The sequence below is a fragment of the Apodemus sylvaticus genome, chromosome X (assembly GCF_947179515.1).
Source record: "Apodemus sylvaticus chromosome X, mApoSyl1.1, whole genome shotgun sequence".
In the NCBI taxonomy this organism is placed as follows: domain Eukaryota; kingdom Metazoa; phylum Chordata; class Mammalia; order Rodentia; family Muridae; genus Apodemus; species Apodemus sylvaticus.
In genome coordinates, this window is record NC_067495.1 from 13,356,873 (window position 1) to 13,383,283 (window position 26,411).

The window sequence follows — 26,411 nt, forward strand, 5'->3', positions numbered from 1 at the left end:
CACGCCACCTGATTGCCCCGGCAAACCCTCTCGTGTATTTATTAATATAATACTACAATTTATTCTTTGTAATTTTAAGTTAAAACAACTATTATTTTATGCTAAAATGTCCATCTTGTGGTAGTTTTGTGATTTGAATCCACTTTGCTACTGGAGTTAAATCACCAGATGCTTAACCTTCATTTTATAAATCGGGGGCTGGCGCGCTGGACTTTTGGCGGGAATGGACAGGAGTATGTCCAGGGGGCGTGTCGGTTGCTGGTCACTTCCATTGTCTTGAGTTTGGCAGGGGTGCACCGGCGGGTGCAGAGATTTGTAAGTCTTTTATTTCTTCTAGACCCTGGAGATTCAGACAAGAAATAATTTGACAGAATATTATAAGCACGCTACTATGCTTTTTTGACCCTATTATTTGGTTTTAAGTCCAATTGAGGGAAACATTGATTCTATACCTCCCCCCGGAAGTGAAAATGGTACAGTCCGTGGCCGTTTTTTTCTTCAGGCCTTCTAGTGTCAGCGGCAGTTACTAGAAGGCAGCGACTGGAGCGGAGATGCTGTGGAGCGGTTACGGTGTCGCGGAGGCAGTTATGCTAAGGCAGTTGGTCAGTACGCTTTTTCTCGGTAGCCCCCACCTTATATTTTATTTAATGTCCAGTAGATTGGAACATTTTCAGTGTTCCAGCTTTTGTTCTAATTGTTTATCGTTCTTTAACTTGGTAAAAGTTCTTGTTTTATTGTCCGTTAAAACATTTTTTGTTGTTGTTTGTTGTTCGGTTTTTTGGCTCACGTATTTATATTTGGTATTAAAAATCAAAATGCCAGAGGAAATTTGGCTGACAGAATTAGCCACATAATCTGAACGGTTTTCTGCTAAACCGACGAATTTGAACACCGAACGGGGAAAAATAATGTTTAAAAATGTCCTTACATGTGATATTATTTACTGTTTAAAACATTGATTTTTTTTTCAGTCTAGATAGTGTTTTTGTTAGCTGTAAAACAGATTTTTAAGGGCAAAGCCTTTCGGGTGCCCTTAGTACTTTAGAGCAGGCTCCCCACAATGTAGGTCCTTAAGGATGTCCCTAGGCTTTGTCTCAGGCCTTGCTGGAGTCCAACTCAGAGGTTAGCTGTCAGCCTTAGATTGCCAGGGCCTGGTGTTCACAAATCAGGATCCTGAACAGAGGCAGTGGGTTTATGTGGTTACTAGTAAAAAAAAATACTTCTCAAAAACATACATTTCAGGAGTTTTTCCTCAAAAGGGAATTTGGCAATTCCCGCATTAGTAAAAACCTATATATACTGCTTTTGATAAGTTTTCTTTTTTAAAAAGATGGGTTCTGTGAGGGCACCGATTATTTAGTCTCATAATGGGATTTAGCCCACCCTTAATCACTCAGTAATTATTTGTGATAATCTTAGAATGTACTTCTTTTGTTAAGTTCATTCTTTGTGTGTATATTTGTATTTTGATCCTTATTATTTATACATGTATATGTATATGTATGTATATGGTATTTTGTCTTATACTTACTAAGAAAGGACATTACCTTATGAAAGCAAGTACAAATTTGCACATATTTCAAAATATAATAAAACTCAATGCTAAGGAATAATACCTACATGAAGTAGGATCTTAGACTTAAGGAAGATGAATGTTAAAGAAATTCAGAATAGAAAAAACCTCTCTCCTTAAAGAGAAAAATATTTATTTCTATTTATAGATTATTTTTGTATATATGTGACTTTGCATAAGTTCATTCTTAATGATGTCATTTTCTTAATTTCTTTTTCAGATTATTCCTTGTAAAGATATAGAAAGAAGTCCAATTGGTTTGCCTATGGAGCTTGCAACCTAAAATCTTGAGCTTGTTTCTTAACTCTAATAATTTTTTCCTGTGGGTTTTTAAGCCTGTCTGCATATTTACTGGCTTATGTATATACAGTTTTTAGAAAATGTATTTATGTCCTTGTAATAAATTCATTTAGGGGTATTTTTTAATATATTGCTAAAATTAGTTTGTTAGTAATTTGTTAGAGTTGCTGGTATATTAGTGAATTGGTCTTTAATTTCCTTTTTGTGTGCTGTCTTTGGATGGTTTTAATATCGGGAGTTTTTGATTTGTCTTGTTTAGCTTTGATTTTTTTGAGATAGAAATAGAACTAATGTTAAATATCCTTTAAAGGCTTAGTTCCTTTTTCCATGTAAAATATCTGGCCCTGAAAATTAATTTTTGCAAGAATTATGAATTAAAATATTAATTTTTAACTGTTTGCTTCTATCCATGTGTGGATATCAAATATTTTACTTCTATATTATGAGTGACTTTGTCATGCAGTTTTCTTTCTTATTAGTTTGTTGATGGAGCTTGCATCCTAAAATCTTGAGCTTTCTTGTTAGATCTAATAATTTTTTATTGTAGTTTTTTAAGCCTATCTGCATATGTGCTGGTTTACGTATATTTAGTTTTAGGAATAAGTATTATGTCTTTGTGATAAACTCATTTTAGGGGTATTTTTTAATATATTGCTAAAATGAGTTTGTTATTAATTTGTTAGAGTAGCTGGTATATTAGTGAATTGGCCTTTAATTTCCTTTTTGTGTGCTGTCTTTGGATGGTTTTAGCATCCTGAGTTTGTGTTTTATTCTGTTTTGATTTGTATTTTTTTAGATAGAAATAGAACTAATGTTAAATATCCTTTAAAGGCTTAGTTCCTTTTTCCTTGTAAAATATCTGGGCCTGGAAATTAATTTTAGGAAGAATTATGAATTAAAATTTTAATTTTTAACTGTTTGCTTCCATCCATGTGTGGATACCAAATATTTTACGTCTATATTATGAATGACTTTGTCATGCAATTTTCTTTCTTTCTGCTATCTTTGGACAGATTCTGTGACAATGAGTCACTACCTGGGTTTTTTATATTGTTGTTTTGTGATAGGCATAGAATTGATGTTAAATATTCTTGAAATGCCTGGTTTATTTTTCCATGTAACGAACCTGGGCTTTGATATTAATTTTTAGAGGAAGTATAAGTTAAAATTTTAATTTTTAAACATATTAAGTTTTTAACTTCATATTGGCCTGCAATTTTCTTTTTGTGTGTGCTGTGTTTAAATGGTTTGGGTGTCATTTAGTTCATGATGTTTACTGTTGTTTGTTTTGATAGTCATAGTACTAATGTTAACACACAGACAGCAGTAATTGTACCCAGAGAGTTATTAATAATAAATATTGAAAGCAGGATGTGCAACTGGAAGGAATATGGCATTGGAGGGGTACTAGGGAGAATTAGATAGAGGTAAATATGAACAGATATGGAGGTGGAAATGGGTAGATTTACGAAACCTTGTAGAAATAAATCTTTTAAAAATAAAAATGTTTTAGAAACTCTTCACTCAAATTATTTCGTATTGCAGATACTATGGATATTTTCAATTCCTGAGGAACTACTGTATTTTATTTAAGTTGACAAACTTGTTTAAATATTAATATTTGCTGATTACTGTAGTCGCAATAGGATCTTTAGTGATGGGCTCTGTTTGGTATCTCATTTTAAACAGTTTAATTGACATATACCTGAAATTTAAGACCTGCAATTAGTACCTGGGCAGTGGTGGCGCAGGCCTTTAATCCCAGCACTCAGGGAGGCAGAGGCAGGTGGATTTCTGATTTCGAGGCCAGACTGGTCTACAAAGTGAGTTCCAGGACAGCCAGGGCTACACAGAGAAACCCTGTCTCAGAAACAACAAAACAAAACAAAAAAGACCTGCAAATGCATATATACATGTATATTTATTTTTTATATATATTTAGATATTTTTATATATCTAAATATACACATATTTAGATATATAAAAAGTCCTGCAAATATATATATATATATATATATATATATATTTATATGTATAAAAACATCTGCAAATAAAAAATGTATATGTATATTCATATTTGCAGGTATTTTTGTCGCTCAGGCTGTCTTTGGACTCTGCATTTGTGCTGGCTTATATATATTTATGTATAGTTTTTGAATAAGTCTTATGTCCTTATGATAAACTCATATTAGTGGTATTTTTTAATATATTGCTAAAATGAGTTTGTTAGTAATTTTTTAGAGTTACTGGTATATTAGTGAATTGGCTTTTAATTTCCATTTTGTGCGCTGTCTTTCGATGGTTTTAGTATCCTGAGTTTTTGATTTGTCTTGTTTAGCTTTGATTTTTTTGAGATAGGAATAGAACTAATGTTAAATATCCTTTAAAGGCTTAGTTCATTTTTCCATGTAAAATATGTGGGCCTGGAGAATAATTTTTGGAAGAATTTTAAAGGAAAATTATAATTTTTAACTGTTCACTTATATCCATGTGTGGATATCAAATATTTTACTTCTATTTTATGAATGGAATTTTTGTCATGTAATTATGTTTCTAATTGGTTTGTCTATGGAGTTTGCAGCCTAAAATCTTGAGCTTGTTTGTTAGCTTTAATAATTTTTTACTGTAGTTTTTTAAGCCTATCTGCATATGTGCTGGTTTACGTATATTTAGTTTTTGGAATAAGTCTTATGTCTTTGTGATAAAGTCATTTTAGGGGTATTTTTTAATATATTGCTAAAATGAGTTTGTTATTAATTTGTTAGAGTAGCTGGTATATTAGTGAATTGGCCTTTAATTTCCTTTTTGTGTGCTGTCTTTGGATGGTTTTAGCATCCTGAGTTTGTGTTTTATTCTGTTTTGATTTTTATTTTTTGAGATAGAAATAGAACTAATGATAAATATTCTTTAAATGCTTAGTTCATTTTTCCATGTAAAATATCTGGGCCTGGAAATTAATTTTTGGAAGAATTATGAATTAAAATTTTAATTTTTAACTGTTAGCTTCTATCCATGTGTGGATATCAAATATTTTACTTCTATATTATGAGTGACTTTGTCATGCAGTTTTCTTTCTAATTTGTTTGTTGATGGAGCTTGCATCCTAAAATCTTGAGCTTGTTTGTTAGATCTAATAATTTTTTTACTGTAGTTTTTTAAGCCTATCTGCATATGTGCTGGTTTACCTATATTTAGTTTTTGGAATAAGTCTTATGTCTTTGTGATAAAGTCATTTTAGGGGTATTTTTTAATATATTGCTAAAATGAGTTTATTAGTAATTTGTTAGAGTAGCTGGTATATTAGTGAATTGGCCTTTAATTTCCTTTTTGTGTGCTGTCTTTGGATGGTTTTAGTATCCTGAGTTTGTGTTTTATTCTGTTTTGATTTGTATTTTTTGAGATAGAAATAGAACTAATGATAAATATTCTTTAAACGCTTAGTTCATTTTTCCATGTAAAATATCTGGGCCTGGAAATTAATTTTTGGAAGAATTATGAATTAAAATTTTAATTTTTAACTGTTTGCTTCTATCCATGTGTGTATTTCAAATATTTTACTTCTATATTATGAGTGTCTTTGTCATGCAGTTTTCTTACTCTTTAGTTTGTTGATGGAGCTTGCATCCTAAAATCTTGAGCTTTTTTGTTAGATCTAATAATTTTTTTACGGTAGTTTTTTAAGCCTATCTTCATATGTGCTGGTTTACGTATATTTAGTTTTTGGAACAAGTCTTATATCTTTGTGATAAACTCATTTTAGAGGTATTTTTTTTAATATATTGCTAAAATGAGTTTGTTAGTAATTTGTTAGAGTTGCTGGTATATTAGTGAATTGGCCTTTAATTTCCTTTTTGTGTGCTGTCTTTGGATGGTTTTAATATCAGGAGTTTTTGATTTGTCTTTTTTAGCTTTAATTTTTTTGAGATAGAAATAGAACTAATGTTAAATATCCTTTAAAGGCTTAGTTCCTTTTTCCATGTAAAATATCTGGGCCTGGAAATTAATTTTAGGAAGAATTATGAATTAAAATTTTAATTTTAACTGTTTGCTTCTATCCATCTGTGGATACCAAATATTTTACGTCTATATTATGAATGACTTTGTCATGCAATTTTCTTTCTTTCTGCTATCTTTGGACAGATTCTGTGACAATGAGTCACTACCTGGGTTTTTTATATTGTTGTTTTGTGATAGGCATAGAATTGATGTTAAATATTCTTGAAATGCCTGGTTTATTTTTCCATGTAACGAACCTGGGCTTTGATATTAATTTTTGGAGGAATTATAAGTTAAAATTTTAAATTTTAAACATATTAAATTTTTAACTTCAATGAGTGATATTGGCCTGCAATTTTCTTTTTGTGTGTGCTGTGTTTAAATGGTTTGGGTGTCATTTAGTTCATGATGTTTATTGTTGTTTATTTTGATAGTCATAGTACTAATGTTAACACACAGACAGCAGTAATTTTACCCAGAGAGTTATTAATAATAAATATTAAAAGCAGGATGTGCAACTGGAAGGAATATGGCATTGGAGGGGTACTAGGGAGAATTAGATAGAGGTAAATATGAACAGATATGGAGGTGGATATGGGTAGATTTACGAAAACTTGTAGAAATAAATCTTTTAAAAATAAAAATGTTTTAGAAACTGTTCACTCAAATTATTTCATATTGCAGATACTATGGATATTTTCAATTCCTGAGGAACTACTGTATTTTATTTAAGTTGACAAACTTGTTTAAATATTAATATTGGCTGATTACTGTAGTCGCAATAGGATCTTTAGTGATGGGCTCTGTTTGGTATCTCATTTTAAACAGTTTAATTGCCATATACCTGAAATGTAAGACCTGCAATTAGTATCCGGGCAGTGGTGGCGCAGGCCTTTAATCCCAGCACTCAGGGAGGCAGAGGCAGGGGGATTTCTGATTTCGAGGCCAGCCTGGTCTACAAAGTGAGTTCCAGGACAGCCAGGGCTACACAGAGAAACCCTGTCTCAGAAACAACAAAACAAAAAAGACCTGCAAATGCATATATACATGTATATTTATTTTTATATATATATTTAGATTATATATATTATATATATTATATAAATACACATATTTAGATATATAAAAAGTCCTGCAAATATATATATATATTTATATGTATAAAAACATCTGCAAATAAAAATATATATGTATATTCATATTTGCAGGTATTTTTGTCGCTCAGGCTGTCTTTGGACTCTGCATTTGTGCTGGCTTATATATATTTATGTATAGTTTTTGAATAAGACTTATGTCCTTATGATAAACTCATTTTAGTGGTATTTTTTAATATATTGCTAAAATGAGTTTGTTAGTAATTTGTTAGAGTTGCTGGTATATTAGTGAATTGGCTTTTAATTTCCATTTTGTGCGCTGTCTTTCGATGGTTTTAGTATCCTGAGTTTTTGATTTGTCTTGTTTAGCTTTGATTTTTTTGAGATAGGAATAGAACTAATGTTAAATATCCTTTAAAGGCTTAGTTCATTTTTCCATGTAAAATATGTGGGCCTGGAGAATAATTTTTGGAAGAATTTTAAAGGAAAATTATAATTTTTAACTGTTCACTTATATCCATGTGTGGATATCAAATATTTTACTTCTATTTTATGAATGGAATTTTTGTCATGTGATTATGTTTCTAATTGGTTTGTCTATGGAGCTTGCAGCCTAAAATGTTGAGCTTGTTTGTTAGCTTTAATAATTTTTTTTTTTTAGCTTTAATAATTTTTTACTGTAGTTTTTTAAGCCTATCTGCATATGTGCTGGTTTACCTATATTTAGTTTTTGGAATAAGTCTTATGTCTTTGTGATAAACTCATTTTAGGGGTATTTTTTAATATATTGCTAAAATGAGTTTATTAGTAATTTGTTAGAGTAGCTGGTATATTAGTGAATTGGCCTTTAATTTCCTTTTTGTGTGCTGTCTTTGGATGGTTTTAGTATCCTGAGTTTGTGTTTTATTCTGTTTTGATTTGTATTTTTTGAGATAGAAATAGAACTAATGATAAATATTCTTTAAACGCTTAGTTCATTTTTCCATGTAAAATATCTGGGCCTGGAAATTAATTTTTGGAAGAATTATGAATTAAAATTTTAATTTTTAACTGTTTGCTTCTATCCATGTGTGGATTTCAAATATTTTACTTCTATATTATGAGTGACTTTGTCATGCAGTTTTCTTTCTAATTTGTTTGTTGATGGAGCTTGCATCCTAAAATCTTGAGCTTTTTTGTTAGATCTAATAATTTTTTTACTGTAGTTTTTTAAGGCTATCTTCATATGTGCTGGTTTACGTATATTTAGTTTTTGGAACAAGTCTTATATCTTTGTGATAAACTCATTTTAGAGGTATTTTTTTTAATATATTGCTAAAATGAGTTTGTTAGTAATTTGTTAGAGTTGCTGGTATATTAGTGAATTGGCCTTTAATTTCCTTTTTGTGTGCTGTCTTTGGATGGTTTTAATATCAGGAGTTTTTGATTTGTCTTTTTTAGCTTTAATTTTTTTGAGATAGAAATAGAACTAATGTTAAATATCCTTTAAAGGCTTAGTTCCTTTTTCCATGTAAAATATCTGGGCCTGGAAATTAATTTTAGGAAGAATTATGAATTAAAATTTTAATTTTTAACTGTTTGCTTCTATCCATCTGTGGATACCAAATATTTTACGTCTATATTATGAATGACTTTGTCATGCAATTTTCTTTCTTTCTGCTATCTTTGGATGGATTCTGTGACAATGAGTCACTACCTGGGTTTTTTATATTGTTCTTTTGTGATAGGCATAGAATTAATGTTAAATATTCTTGAAATGCCTGGTTTATTTTTCCATGTAATGAACCTGGGCTTTGATATTAATTTTTAGAGGAATTATAAGTTAAAATTTTAAATTTTAAACATACTAAGTTTTTAACTTCAATGAGTGATATTGGCCTGCAATTTTCTTTTTGTGTGTGCTGTGTTTAAATGGTTTGGGTGTCATTTAGTTCATGATGTTTATTGTTGTTTGTTTTGATAGTCATAGTACTAATGTTAACACACAGACAGCAGTAATTTTACCCAGAGAGTTATTAATAATAAATATTGAAAGCAGGATGTGCAACTGGAAGGAATATGGCATTGGAGGGGTACTAGGGAGAATTAGATAGAGGTAAATATGAACAGATATGGAGGTGGATATGGGTAGATTTACGAAAACTTGTAGAAATAAATCTTTTAAAAATAAAAATGTTTTAGAAACTGTTCACTCAAATTATTTCATATTGCAGATACTATGGATATTTTCAATTCCTGAGGAACTACTGTATTTTATTTAAGTTGACAAACTTGTTTAAATATTAATATTGGCTGATTACTGTAGTCGCAATAGGATCTTTAGTGATGGGCTCTGTTTGGTATCTCATTTTAAACAGTTTAATTGCCATATACCTGAAATGTAAGACCTGCAATTAGTATCCGGGCAGTGGTGGCGCAGGCCTTTAATCCCAGCACTCAGGGAGGCAGAGGCAGGGGGATTTCTGATTTCGAGGCCAGCCTGGTCTACAAAGTGAGTTCCAGGACAGCCAGGGCTACACAGAGAAACCCTGTCTCAGAAACAACAAAACAAAACAAAACAAAACAAAAAAGACCTGCAAATGCATATATACATGTATATTTATTTATATATATATATTTAGATATTTTTATATATCTAAATATACACATATTTAGATATATAAAAAGTCCTGCAAATATATATATATATTTATATGTATAAAAACATCTGCAAATAAAAATATATATGTATATTCATATTTGCAGGTATTTTTGTCGCTCAGGCTGTCTTTGGACTCTGCATTTGTGCTGGCTTATATATATTTATGTATAGTTTTTGAATAAGACTTATGTCCTTATGATAAACTCATTTTAGTGGTATTTTTTAATATATTGCTAAAATGAGTTTGTTAGTAATTTGTTAGAGTTGCTGGTATATTAGTGAATTGGCCTTTAATTTCCATTTTGTGCGCTGTCTTTCGATGGTTTTAGTATCCTGAGTTTTTGATTTGTCTTGTTTAGCTTTGATTTTTTTGAGATAGGAATAGAACTAATGTTAAATATCCTTTAAAGGCTTAGTTCATTTTTCCATGTAAAATATGTGGGCCTGGAGAATAATTTTTGGAAGAATTTTAAAGGAAAATTATAATTTTTAACTGTTCACTTATATCCATGTGTGGATATCAAATATTTTACTTCTATTTTATGAATGGAATTTTTGTCATGTAATTATGTTTCTAATTGGTTTGTCTATGGAGTTTGCAGCCTAAAATCTTGAGCTTGTTTGTTAGCTTTAATAATTTTTTACTGTAGTTTTTTAAGCCTATCTGCATATGTGCTGGTTTACGTATATTTAGTTTTTGGATTAAGTCTTATGTCTTTGTGATAAAGTCATTTTAGGGGTATTTTTTAATATATTGCTAAAATGAGTTTGTTAGTAATTTGTTAGAGTAGCTGGTATATTAGTAAATTGGCCTTTAATTTCCTTTTTGTGTGCTGTCTTTGGATGGTTTTAGTATCATGAGTTTGTGTTTTATTCTGTTTTGGTTTGTATTTTTTGAGATAGAAATAGAACTAATGGTAAATATTCTTTAAACGCTTAGTTCATTTTTCCATGTAAAATATCTGGGCCTGGAAATTAATTTTTGGAAGAATTATGAATTAAAAATTTAATTTTTAACCGTTTGCTTCTATCCATGTGTGGATATCAAATATTTTACTTGTATATTATGAGTGACATTGTCATGCTGTTTTCTTTCTAATTTGTTTGTTGATGGAGCTTGCATCCTAAAATCTTGAGCTTTTTTGTTAGATCTAATAATTTTTTTACTGTAGTTTTTTAAGCCTATCTGCATATGTACTGGTTTACGTATATTTAGTTTTTGGAATAAGTCTTATATCTTTGTGATAAACTCATTTTAGGGGTATTTTTTTAATATATTGCTAAAATGAGTTTGTTAGTAATTTGTTAGAGTTGCTGGTATATTAGTGAATTGGCCTTTAATTTCCTTTTTGTGTGCTGTCTTTGGATGGTTTTAATATCAGGAGTTTTTGATTTGTCTTGTTTAGCTTTGATTTTTTTGAGATAGAAATAGAACTAATGTTAAATATCTTTTAAAGGCTTAGTTCCTTTTTCCATGTAAAATATCTGGGCCTAGAAATTAATTTTTGGAAGAATTATGAATTAAAATTTTGTTTTAACAGTTTGCTTCTGTCCATATATGGATACCAAATATTTTACGTCTATATTATGAATGACTTTGTCATGCAATTTTCTTTCTTTCTGCTATCTTTGGATGGATTCTGTGACAATGAGTCACTACCTGGGTTTTTTATATTGTTGTTTTGTGATAGGCATAGAATTGATGTTAAATATTCTTGAAATGCCTGGTTTATTTTTCCATGTAACGAACCTGGGCTTTGATATTAATTTTTAGAGGAATTATAAGTTAAAATTTTAAATTTTAAACATATTAAATTTTTAACTTCAATGAGTGATATTGGCCTGCAATTTTCTTTTTGTGTGTGCTGTGTTTAAATTGTTTGGGTGTCATTTAGTTCATGATGTTTATTGTTGTTTGTTTTGATAATCATAGTACTAATGTTAACACACAGACAGCAGTAATTGTACCCAGAGAGTTATTAATAATAAATATTAAAAGCAGGATGTGCAACTGGAAGGAATATGGCATTGGAGGGGTACTAGGGAGAATTAGATAGAGGTAAATATGAACAGATATGGAGGTGGATATGGGTAGATTTACGAAACCTTGTAGAAATAAATCTTTTAAAAATAAAAATGTTTTAGAAACTGTTCACTCAAATTATTTCATATTGCAGATACTATGGATATTTTCAATTCCTGAGGAACTACTGTATTTTATTTAAGTTGACAAACTTGTTTAAATATTAATATTTGCTGATTACTGTAGTCGCAATAGGATCTTTAGTGATGGGCTCTGTTTGGTATCTCATTTTAAACAGTTTAATTGACATATACCTGAAATGTAAGACCTGCAATTAGTACCCGGGCAGTGGTGGCGCAGGCCTTTAATCCCAGCACTCAGGGAGGCAGAGGCTGGTGGATTTCTGATTTCGAGGCTAGCCTGGTCTACAAAGTGAGTTCCAGGACAGCCAGGGCTACACAGAGAAACCCTGTGTCAGAAACAACAAAACAAAACAAAACAAAAAAGACCTGCAAATGCATATATACATGTATATTTATTTTTTATATATATTTTGATATTTTTGTTATCTAAATATACACATATTTAGATATATAAAAAGTCCTGCAAATATATATATTTATTTATATGTATAAAAACATCTGCAAATAAAAAATATATATGTATAGTTATATTTGCAGATATAAGTCTTACGTCCTTATGATAAACTCATTTTAGTGGTATTTTTTAATATATTGCTAAAATGAGTTTCTTAGTAATTTGTTAGTGTTGCTGGTATATTAGTGAATTGGCTTTTAATTTCCATTTTGTGCGCTGTCTTTCGATGGTTTTAGTATCCTGCGTTTTTTTTTTACCTGTTTAGCTTTGATTTTTTCTTTTGAGATAGAAATTGAATTAATGTTAAATAATCTTTAAATGCTTAGTTCATTTTTCCATGTAAAATATTTGGGCCTGGAAATTAATTTTTGGAAGAATTATGAATTAAAATTTTAATTTTTAACTGTTTGCTTCTATCCATGTGTGGATATCAAATATTTTATTTCTATATTATGAGTGACTTTTTCATGCAATTTTCTTTCCAATTAGTTTGTTGATTGAGCTTGCATCCCAAAATCTTGAGCTTGTTTGTTAGATCTAATAATTTTTTACTGTAGTTTTTAAGCCTATCTGCATATGTGCTGGTTTACGTATATTTAGTTTTTGGATTAAGTCTTATGTCTTTGTGATAAACTCATTTTAGGGGTATTTTTTAATATATTGCTAAAATGAGTTTGTTAGTAATTTGTTAGAGTAGCTGGTATATTAGTGAATTGGCCTTTAATTTCCTTTTTGTGTGCTGTCTTTGGATGGATTTAGTATCCTGAGTTTGTGCTTTATTCTGTTTTGATTTGTATTTTTTTAGATAGAAATAGAACTAATGTTAAATATTCTTTAAACGCTTAGTTCATTTTTCCATGTAAAATATCTGGGCCTGGAAAGTAATTTTTGGAAGAATTATGAATTAAAATTTTAATTTTTAACTGTTTGCTTCTATCCATGTGTGGATATCAAATATTTTACTTCTATATTATGAGTGACTTTGTCATGCAGTTTTCTTTCTAATTATTTTGTTGATAGAGCTTGCATCCTAAAATCTTGAGCTTTTTTGTTAGATCTAATAATTTTTTTACTGTAGTTTTTTAAGCCTATCTGAATATGTGCTGGTTTACATATATTTAGTTTTTGGAATAAGTCTTATATCTTTGTGATAAACTCATTTTAGGGGTATTTTTTTAATATATTGCTAAAATGAGTTTGTTAGTAATTTGTTAGAGTTGCTGGTATATTAGTGAATTGGCCTTTAATTTCCTTTTTGTTTGCTGTCTTTGGATGGTTTTAGTATTGGGAGCTTTTGATTTGTCTTGTTTAGCGATGATTTTTTTGAGATAGAAATAGAACTAATGTTAAATATCCTTTAAAGGCTTAGTTCCTTTTTCCATGTAAAATATCTGGGCCTAGAAATTAATTTTTGGAAGAATTATGAATTAAAATTTTAATTTTTTTACTGTTTGCTTCTATCCATGTGTGGATACCAAATATTTTACGTCTATATTATGAATGACTTTGTCATGCAAAATCTTTCTTTCTGCTATCTTTGGATGGATTCTGTGACAATGATTCTGTGACCTGGGTTTTTTATATTGTTGTTTTGTGATAGGCATAGAATTGATGTTAAATATTCTTGAAATGCCTGGTTTATTTTTCCATGTAACGAACCTGGGCTTTGATATCAATTTTTAGAGGAATTATAAGTTAAAATTTTAAATTTTAAACATATTAAGTTTTTAACTTCAATGAGTGATATTGGCCTGCAATTTTCTTTTTGTGTGTGCTGTGTTTAAATTGTTTGGGTGTCATTTAGTTCATGATGTTTATTGTTGTTTGTTTTGATAGTCATAGTACTAATGTTAACACACAGACAGCAGTAATTTTACCCAGAGAGTTATTAATAATAAATATTAAAAGCAGGATGTGCAACTGGAAGGAATATGGCATTGGAGGGGTACTAGGGAGAATTAGATAGAGGTAAATATGAACAGATATGGAGGTGGATATGGGTAGATTTACGAAACCTTGTAGAAATAAATCTTTTAAAAATAAAAATGTTTTAGAAACTGTTCACTCAAATTATTTCATATTGCAGATACTATGGATATTTTCAATTCCTGAGGAACTACTGTATTTTATTTAAGTTGACAAACTTGTTTAAATATTAATATTGGCTGATTACTGTAGTCGCAATAGGATCTTTAGTGATGGGCTCTGTTTGGTATCTCATTTTAAACAGTTTAATTGACATATACCTGAAATGTAAGACCTGCAATTAGTACCCGGGCAGTGGTGGCGCAGGCCTTTAATCCCAGCACTCAGGGAGGCAGAGGCAAGTGGATTTCTGATTTTGAGGCCAGCCTGGTCTACAAAGTGAGTTCCAGGACAGCCAGGGCTACACAGAGAAACCCTGTCTCAGAAACAACAAAACAAAACAAAACAAAAAAGACCTGCAAATGCATATATACATGTATATTCATTTTTTATATATATATTTAGATATTTATATATATATTTTTAAATATATATATATTTAGATATATAAAAAGTCCTGCAAATATATTTATATATATATATTTATATGTATAAAAACATCTGCGAATAAAAAATATATATGTATATTCATATTTGCAGGTATTTTTGTCGCTCAGGCTGTCTTTGGACTCTGCATTTGTGCTGGCTTATATATATTTATGTATAGTTTTTGAATAAGACTTATGTCCTTATGATAAACTCATTTTAGTGGTATTTTTTAATATATTGCTAAAATGAGTTTGTTAGTAATTTGTTAGAGTTGCTGGTATATTAGTGAATTGGCTTTTAATTTCCATTTTGTGCGCTGTCTTTCGATGGTTTTAGTATCCTGAGTTTTTGATTTGTCTTGTTTAGCTTTGATTTTTTTTGAGAGAGAAACAGTACTAATGTTAAATATCCTTTAAAGGCTTAGTTCACTTTTCCATGTAAAATATGTGGGCCTGGAGAATAATTTTTGGAAGAATTTTAAAGGAAAATTATAATTTTTAACTGTTCACTTATATCCATGTGTGGATATCAAATATTTTACTTCTATTTTATGAATGGAATTTTTGTCATGTGATTATGTTTCTAATTGGTTTGTCTATGGAGCTTGCAGCCTAAAATCTTGAGCTTGTTTGTTAGCTTTAATAATTTTTTACTGTAGTTTTTTAAGCCTATCTGCATATGTGCTGGTTTACGTATATTTAGTTTTTGGATTAAGTCTTATGTCTTTGTGATAAACTCATTTTAGGGGTATTTTTTAATATATTGCTAAAATGAGTTTGTTAGTAATTTGTTAGAGTAGCTGGTATATTAGTGAATTGGCCTTTAATTTCCTTTTTGTGTGCTGTCTTTGGATGGTTTTAGTATCCTGAGTTTGTGTTTTATTCTGTTTTGATTTGTATTTTTTGAGATAGAAATAGAACTAATGGTAAATATTCTTTAAACGCTTAGTTCATTTTTCCATGTAAAATATCTGGGCCTGGAAATTAATTTTTGGAAGAATTATGAATTAAAATTTTAATTTTTAATTCTTTGCTTCTATTCATGTGTGGATATCAAATATTTTATGTCTGTATTATGAATGACTTTGTCATGCAATTTTCTGTCTGTGTGCTATCTTTGGACGGATTCTGTGGCTATGAGTTGGCTGTTACTAACTGGGTTTTTATATTGTTATTTTGCAATAGGCATAGAATTGATATTAAATATTCTTGAAATGCCTGGTTTATTTTTCCATGTAAAGAACCTGGGGTTTGATATTAATTTCTAGAGGAATTATAAGTTAAAATTTTAATTTTTAAACATATTAAGTTTTTAACTTCAATGAGTGATATTGGCCTGCAAGTTTCTTTTTGTGTGTGCTGTGTTTAAATGGTTTGGGTATCAGTTAGTTCATGATGTTTATTGTTGTTTGTTTTGATAGTCATAGTAATAATGTTAACACACAGACAGCAGTAATTGTACCCAGAGAGTTATTAATAATAAATATTAAAAGCAGGATGTGCAACTGGAAGGAATATGGCTTTGGAGGGGTACTAGGGAGAATTAGATGGAGGTAAATATGAACAGATATGGAGGTGGATATGGGTAGATTTACGAAAACTTGTAGAAATAAATCTTTTAAAAATAAAAATGTTTTAGAAACTGTTCACTCAAATTATTTCATATTGCAGATACTATGGATATTTTCAAATCCTGAGGAACTACTGTATTTTATTTGACAAACTTGTTTAAATATTAATATTTGCTGATTACTGTAGTCGCAATAGGATCTTTAGTGATGGGCTCTGTTTGGTATCTCATTTTAAACAGTTTAATTGACATATACCTGAAATGTAAGACCTGCAATTAGTATCCGGGCAGTGGTGGCGCAGGCCTTTAATCCCAGCACTCAGGGAGGCAGAGGCAGGTGGATTTCTGATTTCGAGGCCAGCCTGGTCTACAAAGTGAGTTCCAGGACAGCCAGGGCTACACAGAGAAACCCTGTCTCAGAAATAACAAAACAAAACAAAACAAAAAAAAGACCTGCAAATGCATATATACATATATATTTATTTTTATATATATTTAGATATTTTATATACCTAAATATACACATATTTATAGATATAAAAAGTCCTGCAAATATACATATATATTTATTTGTATAAAAACATCTGCAAATAATATATATATATATATTTATGTTTGCAGGTATTTTTGTCGCTCATAGTGGTATTTTTTAATATATTGCTAAGATGAGTTTGTTAGTAATTTGTTAGAGTTGCTGGTATATTAGTGAGTTGGCTTTTAATTTCCTTTTTGTGTGCTGTTTTTGTATTGTTTTAATATCCTGAATTTTTGTTCTGTCTTGGTTAGGTTTGATTTTATTGAGATAGAAATAGAACTAATGTTAAATATCCTTTAAAGGCTTATTCCATTTTGATGTAAAATATCTGGGCCTGGAGAATAATTTTTGGGAGAATTACGAATTAAAATTTTAATTTTTAACCGTTTGCTTCTATCCATGTGTGGATATCAAATATTTTACTTCTATATTGTGAGTGACTTTGTCATGCAGTTTTCTTTCTAATTAGTTTGTTGATGGAGCTTGCATCCTAAAATCTTGAGCTTTTTTGTTAGATCTAATAATTTTTTTACTGTAGTTTTTTAAGCCTGTCTGCATATGTGCTGGTTTACATATATTTAGTTTTTGGAACAAGTCTTATATCTTTGTGATAAACTCATTTTAGGGGTATCTTTTAATATATTGTTAAAATAATTTTGTTAGTAATTTGTTAGAGTTGCTGGTATATTAGTGAATTGGCTTTTAATTTCCTTTTTGTGTGCTGTTTTTGGATGGTTTTAATATCCTGAATTTTTGTTCTGTCTTGTTTAGCTTTGATTTTATTGAGATAGAAATAGAACTAATGTTAAATATCCTTTAAAGGCTTAGTCCATTTTGATGTAAAATATCTGGGCTTGGAGAATAATTTTTGGGAGAATTATGAACTAAAATTTCAATTTTTAACTGTTTGCTTCTATCCATGTGTGGATATCAAATATTTTACTTCTATATTATCAGTGACTTTGTCATGCAATTTTCTTTCTTTGTGCTATCTTTGGATGGATTGTGTGACTATGAGTTGGCTGTTACTACCTGAGTTTTTTGTATTGTTGTTTTGTGATAGGCATAGAGTTGATGTTATATATTCTTGAAATGCCTGGTTTATTTTTCCATGTAAAGAACCTGGGCTTTGATATGAATTTTTAGAAAAATTATAAGTTAAAATTTTAACTTTAAACTATGGGCTTATGGCCATGTGTACATATTAAGTTTTTAACTTCAATGAGTGATATTGGCCTGCAATTTTCTTTTTGTGTGTGCTGTGTTTAAATGGTTTGGGTATCATTTAGTTCATGATGTTTATTGTTATTTATTTTGATAGTCATAGTACTAATGTTAACACATGGACAGCAGTAATTGTACCCAGAGAGTTATTAATATCAAATATTAAAAACAGGATATGGAACTGGGAGGAATATGGCATTAGAGGGTTTCTAAGGAGAATTAGATTCAGATAAATATGAACAGATATGGAGGTAGATATGGGTAGATTTACAAAAACTTGTAGAAATAAATCTTTTAAAAATAAAAATGTTTTAGAAACTGTTCACTCAAATTATTTTGTATTGCAGATACTATGGATATTTTCAATTCCTGAGGAATTGTTGTATTTTATTTAAGTTGACAACTTGTTTAAATATTAATATTTACTGATTAGTTTACTCGCAATAGGATCTTTAGTAATGTGCTCTGTTTGGTATCTCATTTTAAATAGTTTCATTGGCATATACCTGAAATGTAAGACCTGCAAATAGTATCCAGGCAGTGCTGGCGCAGGCCTTTAATCCCAGCATATAATTTAATGAGATACACACACACACACACACACACACACACACACACACACACACACATATATATATATATATATATATATATATATATATATATATATGCGTGCATGCAGGTATTTTTGTTGGTCAGCCTTGCTTTGGAACTGACTCAATCTCCTGCTTGAAGACTGAGATAGTAGGTGTATGTCACTACACCCTGGCCACTAAGATCTACTTTCTACACTATTGTGTGGAATATCTCTATAACTTATTCCTATCAAGGTTTGTTTTAAGAGTGAGTGTACTATAAGTGTATGTGTGGCATGTATGCAGTATATATCTTTTTAACCTCCCTCTGTGACTTTTTTATATTAAGTTTTCTCCTCCTTCTCTGTCTTGAGTTAGTCAAGTGTTTCATCTCTTAAATGTACCAGGTTTTTGTTTTATATTTTTACTAATATTTTCTCCCTTTCATTGTCAGATGCCTTGCAATTGGAATTACAGGCATTTGTGGTTTGTCATGTGAGTGTGTGCTAGGAATTGAACCCAGGTCCTTTGCAAGAGTAGTAAGAACTCTTAACCACCAAGCTGTCTCTCTAGGTCCTCTGATATTTTTCACTCTTTCCATTGTTTTTCTTCTTGCTGTTCCAGTGTTTCCTCTATAGGCTTTTAAAACATGTTTGTTTGCTCATTTGTTTTGCTATGTTGTGAACATTCTGTTTGTAGATTATTGGTAACAGATTCTCTTGATTTCCCATAATCTGAGAAACACTTGAGTTTTACCCCTTTATCCATAAAGTATATTGTCACTGCAATCTATTTCTGAATTAGCATGTCTGTACATTTAGTTCTTGGAAAATATTGTATTATTCCTTCTGGCATCATGGTTTCTGATGGGCAGTCCATTGCCATTTATAGATTTTGATGCCCATTTGCAAGGTGGTATTTCTCCTTTACAGCTATCAGGATGATTCTTTGTTGTTTACGTGTTTTTCTCTAAAGTTATAAAAATACTCTTTCATTTTTATCTATAGTTCTATTTTAATATAGTTTACTGTGGTTCATTTTAATTTATAGTCTATTTTCACATTTAAATCATGGACCCCTCTGGAATATAATTTCATGTGAGATATATAACTTTTGTACAAGGAGGAAAAGAAAGGGCAGTTTACACTGGGAGTAGTACATTGGAAAAGTTAAGGGCTAGTGCCTCTTTCCTCTGTGTTCTTTTTGGTTCCTACCCTCAGAGAAGATTAAATGAACTTGAGGTATGAAGACTAAGGGGAAATAAATCTTTAAGTTTTTAAAAGAGCCAAGCATGGCGGTACAAACGCATACTCTCAGCACTTAGAAGATGAGGTATAACAATCCTGAATTTGATGCCATCTCAGGCTATATAGTGAAGTCTTATGTCAAAACCCAAATGATCTTTTTAAATATCTTTTCATTTGTTTTATGATGAGCTAGAAAGCAATAGGTAAACCTAAATTACTTTTGTGATTTTTATGTTGCTTTTGATTGGTGGGCCCTTTCTTCTTTTGACTAAAGCACAGTTACTCATTTTTAATCCTTGTGGGACATAGTTATGCACAGTGATGATACTTGCAGGAGATCTTATGGATAGTAGATTATAAAAAGAGGCCCGGGATATGGTTCTGTGGTAGAGTACTTGCTGTATGTAGGTAAAGTCCTAGATTTATCCCTGGCATCTCTGTTTTCTCTTTGCCTTTTCAGAGGGTTAGGCAGATTATAAATTCCGTAAACTTTTTGTTGATTCCTTCTATATATTTTCTAGTTTTGGGAATAAAGCCTATTCCCCAAATTCTCTTTAACAACTGAACAACTGAATTAATATATAAATGAAATAAATGATAATGTCTATATTATAAAATTGCTGTACCTCGGTGTAGTTTTGTGATACTGGTCATTTAGTGAGCTGCATTTTGTCATCTTTAAAATGGGAATAATAGAAGCACCTATCTTTTTGACCAATATTTAGAACAATAACAATTTCATAATAGCATAGAGCTGTGGCTGAATTCATCTTAATTTCTATTAGCTTTCTATACTTCAGGATCTCATAAAATAGGGGCCAAACTTTATGTCCTTTGGACATTTTTAAAGCCTTAAGAACTTAATACTGGACTCTATAAGAGTTGCTACTTGTTTTGATTTGAATGCCATTGTTTGAATGACATTATTCAGTATTTCTCCCCAACTCATCCTCCAGGAGGATTAAAAGTGTCTTTATAGAGGCATATTACTCCCCAGGCCTAACCTAACTCAAATGACAGATCCATTAGCTCAGGAGTCCAGTGTAAAAATACCCAATCCCTTTGGTTTTCATGGGATCATAGTAGCACCTGCCAGCCATCATTGTGCTTTCTCCTGGAGCAAACTCTAGTGAGCCTTGTTAAGAGAGAGCCCAGGATTGGTCGAGACAGACACCTATCTTTGTTCTTTTTCTGGTACTTTCTTGCTCTATCCTTAATCTCAGTGTGAGATAGACACCTTTGGTTTGTAATGTTAGCTCAATTGAGTATCTGGCCCTGTCACCTGCTAGTTAGTCCCTGGTGGTCACTTCTGCTCCTTGTCTCACCCTGTCTTCTTTTGTTGGAATGCACAGTGTTTCTTTAGGAAACATTGGTTTCCTTTTTACTCCTTGGAGTGCACTGCGCACAAAGGTGGGCAGAGAGTGATTACTGGGAAATGAGATAGAAAAGCTAAAGAGAGTGGGTTTCTGCCTTCAGATGGATGATCCAGTACACATGGCCGCATCAGAGTACTTTTACAAAATGTCTTTCACAGTGAAAGTATACACAATTGGTTTCTTGTACAAGTGCTGTTAGATCTGCTGTATTGCTAAGACAGAGAATGCTTCTTCAAAATGTCTTTTGAACTACAGATTAAAGGGTAGAAACTTGTCTTTTCTCTTGTTATTCCTTTTATTTCTGCTGACACTTCTACAGCCCTGTTCTCTGGTTTAAAACTTTGGTTTTCTTAGGGATGTCTTCTGCTAAGATGCACTTAGAGTCTTTGAAGGTGAGGAGCCCAAGGGACTGCAGAAACAGAGCCTCTTAAACTTTAAAATGCATACGCATCAGTTGGAGATGTTAATTGATCTCATGGCGGGGCTTTGGAAAAGCTCCCAGGTGTTGGTAATGCTGCATGTCATTGATCACTCTTAGAATATGGAGGCAGCTGTTTTATTAGTTGGAAAATTAAGGTTTACATTGCCCAGTGTCATCAAAATAACTTCTTTTATTAATTGAATATAATCTTCATTTACATTTCAAATGCTAAAACCTTTCCCAGTTTCCCCCCTCTCTGAAAAACCCCCAACCCCTCCTCCCACCCCCTGCCTCCTGACAGGGTCAAAATTAAACACAGCTGTTTTCACTGAGCCCTCTTTCCAGTGTTCTGCACACAATTACCTTTGATACATAAAATGATGTTGTTACTCATCTGTTTTGATCATATTTTTCACTCTGCTACCCTGGTGTGGGTTAGAATGCACAGTAGAGAGAATCCCACAATTATCAGCATAAAATTAGGGATATGGAAAATCAAGAAAGAGGAAAGTATTCTGATTTCTGTAAGGGAAGTTTGAGGTTTTGTAGGTGGTAGAAATCAAGTGTGCCCTTTCATGGTTTTTATTTTATTTTATTGTGTGTTACATACACGTACACACACACACACACAGCACACAGAGGTTGGGGAGGGAAGGAAGAAGGGAGAGAGAGGAGGAAGGGGAGGGGAGAGAGAGAGAGATATCCAAGTGCCTTTCTTTTTTTTCTTTTTTTTTATTCGATTTTTTTTATTTACATTTCAAATGATTTCCCCTTTTCTGGTCCCCCACTCCTCGAAAGTCACATAAGCCCCCTTCCCTCCCCCTGTTCTCCCACCCACCCCTTTCCACTTCCCAGCTTACTATTTATTGAGCATGAGTTCTGGTTTTGTCAAATACTGCTTCACTAAGTCTTTCCAGAACCAGGGGCCACTCCTCCTTTCTTCTTGTACCTCATTTGATGTGTGGATTATGTTTTGGGTATTCCAGTTTTCTAGGTTAATATCCACTTATTAGTGAGTGCATACCATGATTGATCTTTTGAGACTGGGTTACCTCACTTAGTATGATGTTCTCTAGCTCCATCCATTTGTCTAAGAATTTCATGAATTCATTGTTTCTAATGGCTGAATAGTACTCCATTGTGTAGATATACCACATTTTTTGCATCCACTCTTCTGTTGAGGGATACCTGGGTTCTTTCCAGCATCTGGCAATTACAAATAGGGCTGCTATGAACATAATAGAGCATGTATCCTTATTACATGCTGGGGAGTCCTCTGGGTATATGCCCAGGAGTGGTTAAAGTCATTATTTTTATATTTTATATTTTATATTTTATAAATACGGCTGCTATGAACATAGTGGAGCATGTGTCCTTATTACATCCAAGTGCCTTTCTTAATTAATCTACACTTTATTTTTTGAAACAAGGTATCTCATTGAACTTGGAACTCACAGACTGCCACTGAGTGAGAGGGATACATCTGTCTCCACCTTCTCTTCTAGTAGTCCCTCTTTAGTTCTGGAGTTATAGGCATGTACTGCTATGATAGGCTTTTACCTGGGTGATGTGGATCCAAACTCAGGTCCTCATACTTGCAGAGCAAGGCCTATCTTTACCCACAGAACCATCTCTTCAGTCCCAAAGCATCCACTTATAAAAATATGTTTTAAAGAGTGGCAGTCCCCCTTTCTCCTATGTCTGTCCCTGGTGGCTGGGATATTAGTTTGCCTAAGCTGGTGTATGCTTCCCCTAAAGCAGATACTTTGTATTCTGGATAATGAGTATAGCCATAATCTGCATAGTTTTATTTTCTCTGGGGGTTTAATCTGCAGTTATCAACAGAGACTGTTCTTGATTCTTGACACCACATTTCGTCTTTCCCTTTAAAAGGTAAAGGTAAATGTTTCATAACATAGGACTCTGGTAAGCCATAGAAATGAATTTGAAACAAGAATAATGATTGTGGTATAAATGATTTCATACATTCTAAAAGATACTTGCATCCAATTTAACTTTATTGCTGTTGGGCCAAGTTTTTGGGGAACAAGATTTTTAAAAATTGGTTTAGATTTGAGAGGAGAGTACAGCTTACTATTTATTGAGCATCTACTATGTACTTTGTACATACAGATTTATATTTGAGCTGCATGACTCTTATTTATGTTAGTGCCATTATAATTGTTTTGCAAACAAGGTTCCCTGAGACTTCTAAGTTAGCTGATTTAGAAGGCTGATTGCTCAAATTCTAAAATCTGTGCTCATTCTGCCTCTTCACACTGCAACCTTTCAATTCTTTGAAATGTTTTTTAAGAAGGACTTTGTAGTACTTTAGAAAGCACTTGTTAATCTGTATTGCTTAATATTTTTTTCTTTTTAAATGATTAATTAATTAAAGTTTTATACTCCATATTTTATCTCCCACCTGTCCACCCTCCTACTGTTCTACATCCCATACCTCCTCCCCTCCCCCTGTCTCCATGTGGATACCCCCACCCCCCCACCCCACCTGACCTCTAAACTCCCTGGGGCCTCCAGTCTCTTGAGGGTTAGGTGCATCATCTCTGAATGAACACAGACCCAGAAGTGTATGTGTGTTGGTGTCTGCTGGTGTCTGCTGCCTGGTTGGTGGTCCAGTGTTTGGAAGATCTCTGGGTAGTCCGGATTAATTAAGACTGCTGGTCCTCCTACAGGGTCGCCCTCCTCCTCAGCTTCTTTCAAGTCCACCAGCTAGTAGCTAGTCTATATGAGCTGTCATGTATTTGATGGTTTCAGTACACAACTCTTATGTAAATTTGTGCATACTAGGCCACATCCTTTAAGGGTGGCATGCCTTACCTAATTAACAGACTCCGTAGATAAAGACAGGTATGTTTACATCTGCTTTATAGGTGAGGTAGCTGTTTCTCAGGGTTAACTGTGATAGAACAAAGCTCTGTATTTAGATCTACTCTGTCTTAAAGTGTGCATTTTCCTAGAGATGTGATAGAGCAACTAAGTTTTCTTTAGAGTGTCTACAAAAAATTGTAGTGTTTCTGGTGAATGGTATTTTAAAGCATTTCTTTCTGATTGCAGCTCTGCCTTGGAGGAAACACTGCTGAATCTGCTTAAAGATGCCACCACTGTTAAACAAAAGATCCAAAGCAGAGAATGAGAAAGCTGAGTCTGACGAGATCACAACCATGGAAGATCAGCAATCTGAAAAGGTTAAAAAGCAAATTATCTCTTCCAATAGTATCTCATGTAGTCTCTTTATGCAATAGTGCTTATCCATACCTCTGAATCTTTTATGATGTCTGTATTAATCTGAGAAAGTGGAATTTCTAGAAATTCTTATAGTTGAAGAATACCAGTATGTTGGAACATGGAGCTAGGAATTGAAGATTTGGTTCAGGGATGAGCTCCTTTGGGGGGGGGGTGCTGAGTGTGTCCTGGAGAGATGAGTGTGCCCTGGGTGCTGAGTATGTCTTGGGGTGCTGAGTGTGTCCTGGAGAGATGAGTGTGTCTTGGGTGCTGAGTGTGTCCTGGGGTGCTGAATGTGTCTTAGGGTGCTGAGTGTGTCCTGGGGTGCTAAGTGTGTCCTGGGGTGCTGAGTGTGTCTTAGGGTGCTGAGTGTGTCCTGGGGTGCTGAGTGTGTCTTAGGGTGCTGAGTGTGTCCTGGGGTGCTAGTGTACAGGGATGAGCTCTTACCTAGCATATGCAAGGCCTTAGGTTCTATCCCATTTGTCTTCCCAAAGTAAATGAAGCAAAAATGAAAAATTCTACTAGTATTTAAATATGTATGAATGAAGTAAAGGTCATTTTTTATACCTTTCAAGGCGAAACAATGTTGAGTTCTCATTATTGAACATGTTTATATGTATATATTTTTCTAGAAGCTCCAAGTATCTTACCAGAGGCTGTAGTACATTCTTGGTAGCACATTCTGTCAGGAAATATTATCATATTTTGAATATTCAGATCGAATATCCCTAATTTGGAAATTCAATAATTAAAATTTTCAGACTCTGAAATCTTTGAGTGCTGACCTGATTCTGTAAGTGGAAAATGCCATACTTAATCTCAGGTAATGGAGTTTACAGTCAAACTGCAGGCATACTAAGGGCCAAAGAGGTTGCTCAGTGCTTAAAGCATTTGCTGTACAAGCATTCAGATCAGTTTGAATTCCTTGCATCTGCATAAAAGGCTGAGTGGACATAGCAGCTGTAATCCAAGAAACTTCTAGTCCCAAGCATGATAGATATAGGATACTTAGGCAGTATTAAATGTCAAGAATGTGTTGGTACACTCAAACTTGCCTAATTTGACTTTGGGGAAGTTTAACATTGACCCTTTCATCCTGGTATATTCTATGTTCATTACCATATATATTTTAACAATAGTTATATTATCACTTATGAGTTATCATCAGGGAGAGTTTTTCTGAAGCAGAGAGCATTAGGCCAGTATAATTTTTTAATAGTGCTGGACATATAGCTCAGTGACAGAGGCCTTGTCTATCAGGTCCAAGGTCCTGTGTCAATCTCTAGCACTGCAGACATTTTTATGTGTAGATAAACATTTTCTATTAATTTTTACCATGTCTTAGTAAAATGATTTCATGGAAGGAATGAGACATTTTCCATATATATTTATCAAGAAAGATTTTTATACCTTAAAAGAAGATTTCATACCTTAATTAAGCTTTTGTTTATATCAAATGTTCTGAATGTCGTTATGATTTTCT

At 32.2% G+C, this 26,411-nt stretch overlaps 1 protein-coding gene across 1 annotated transcript in view; it reads left to right on the forward strand.

The window, feature by feature from the left end:
- The first annotated feature begins 24,798 nt into the window (after positions 1–24,798).
- Positions 24,799–26,411, forward strand: part of Ccnb3 (cyclin B3) — a 37,727-nt gene continuing 36,114 nt past the window's right edge. The window contains exon 1 of the mRNA XM_052171622.1: positions 24,799–24,891. Within this exon, the coding sequence (XP_052027582.1) occupies positions 24,799–24,891 (93 nt within the window). The remainder of the gene's footprint in view (positions 24,892–26,411) is intronic.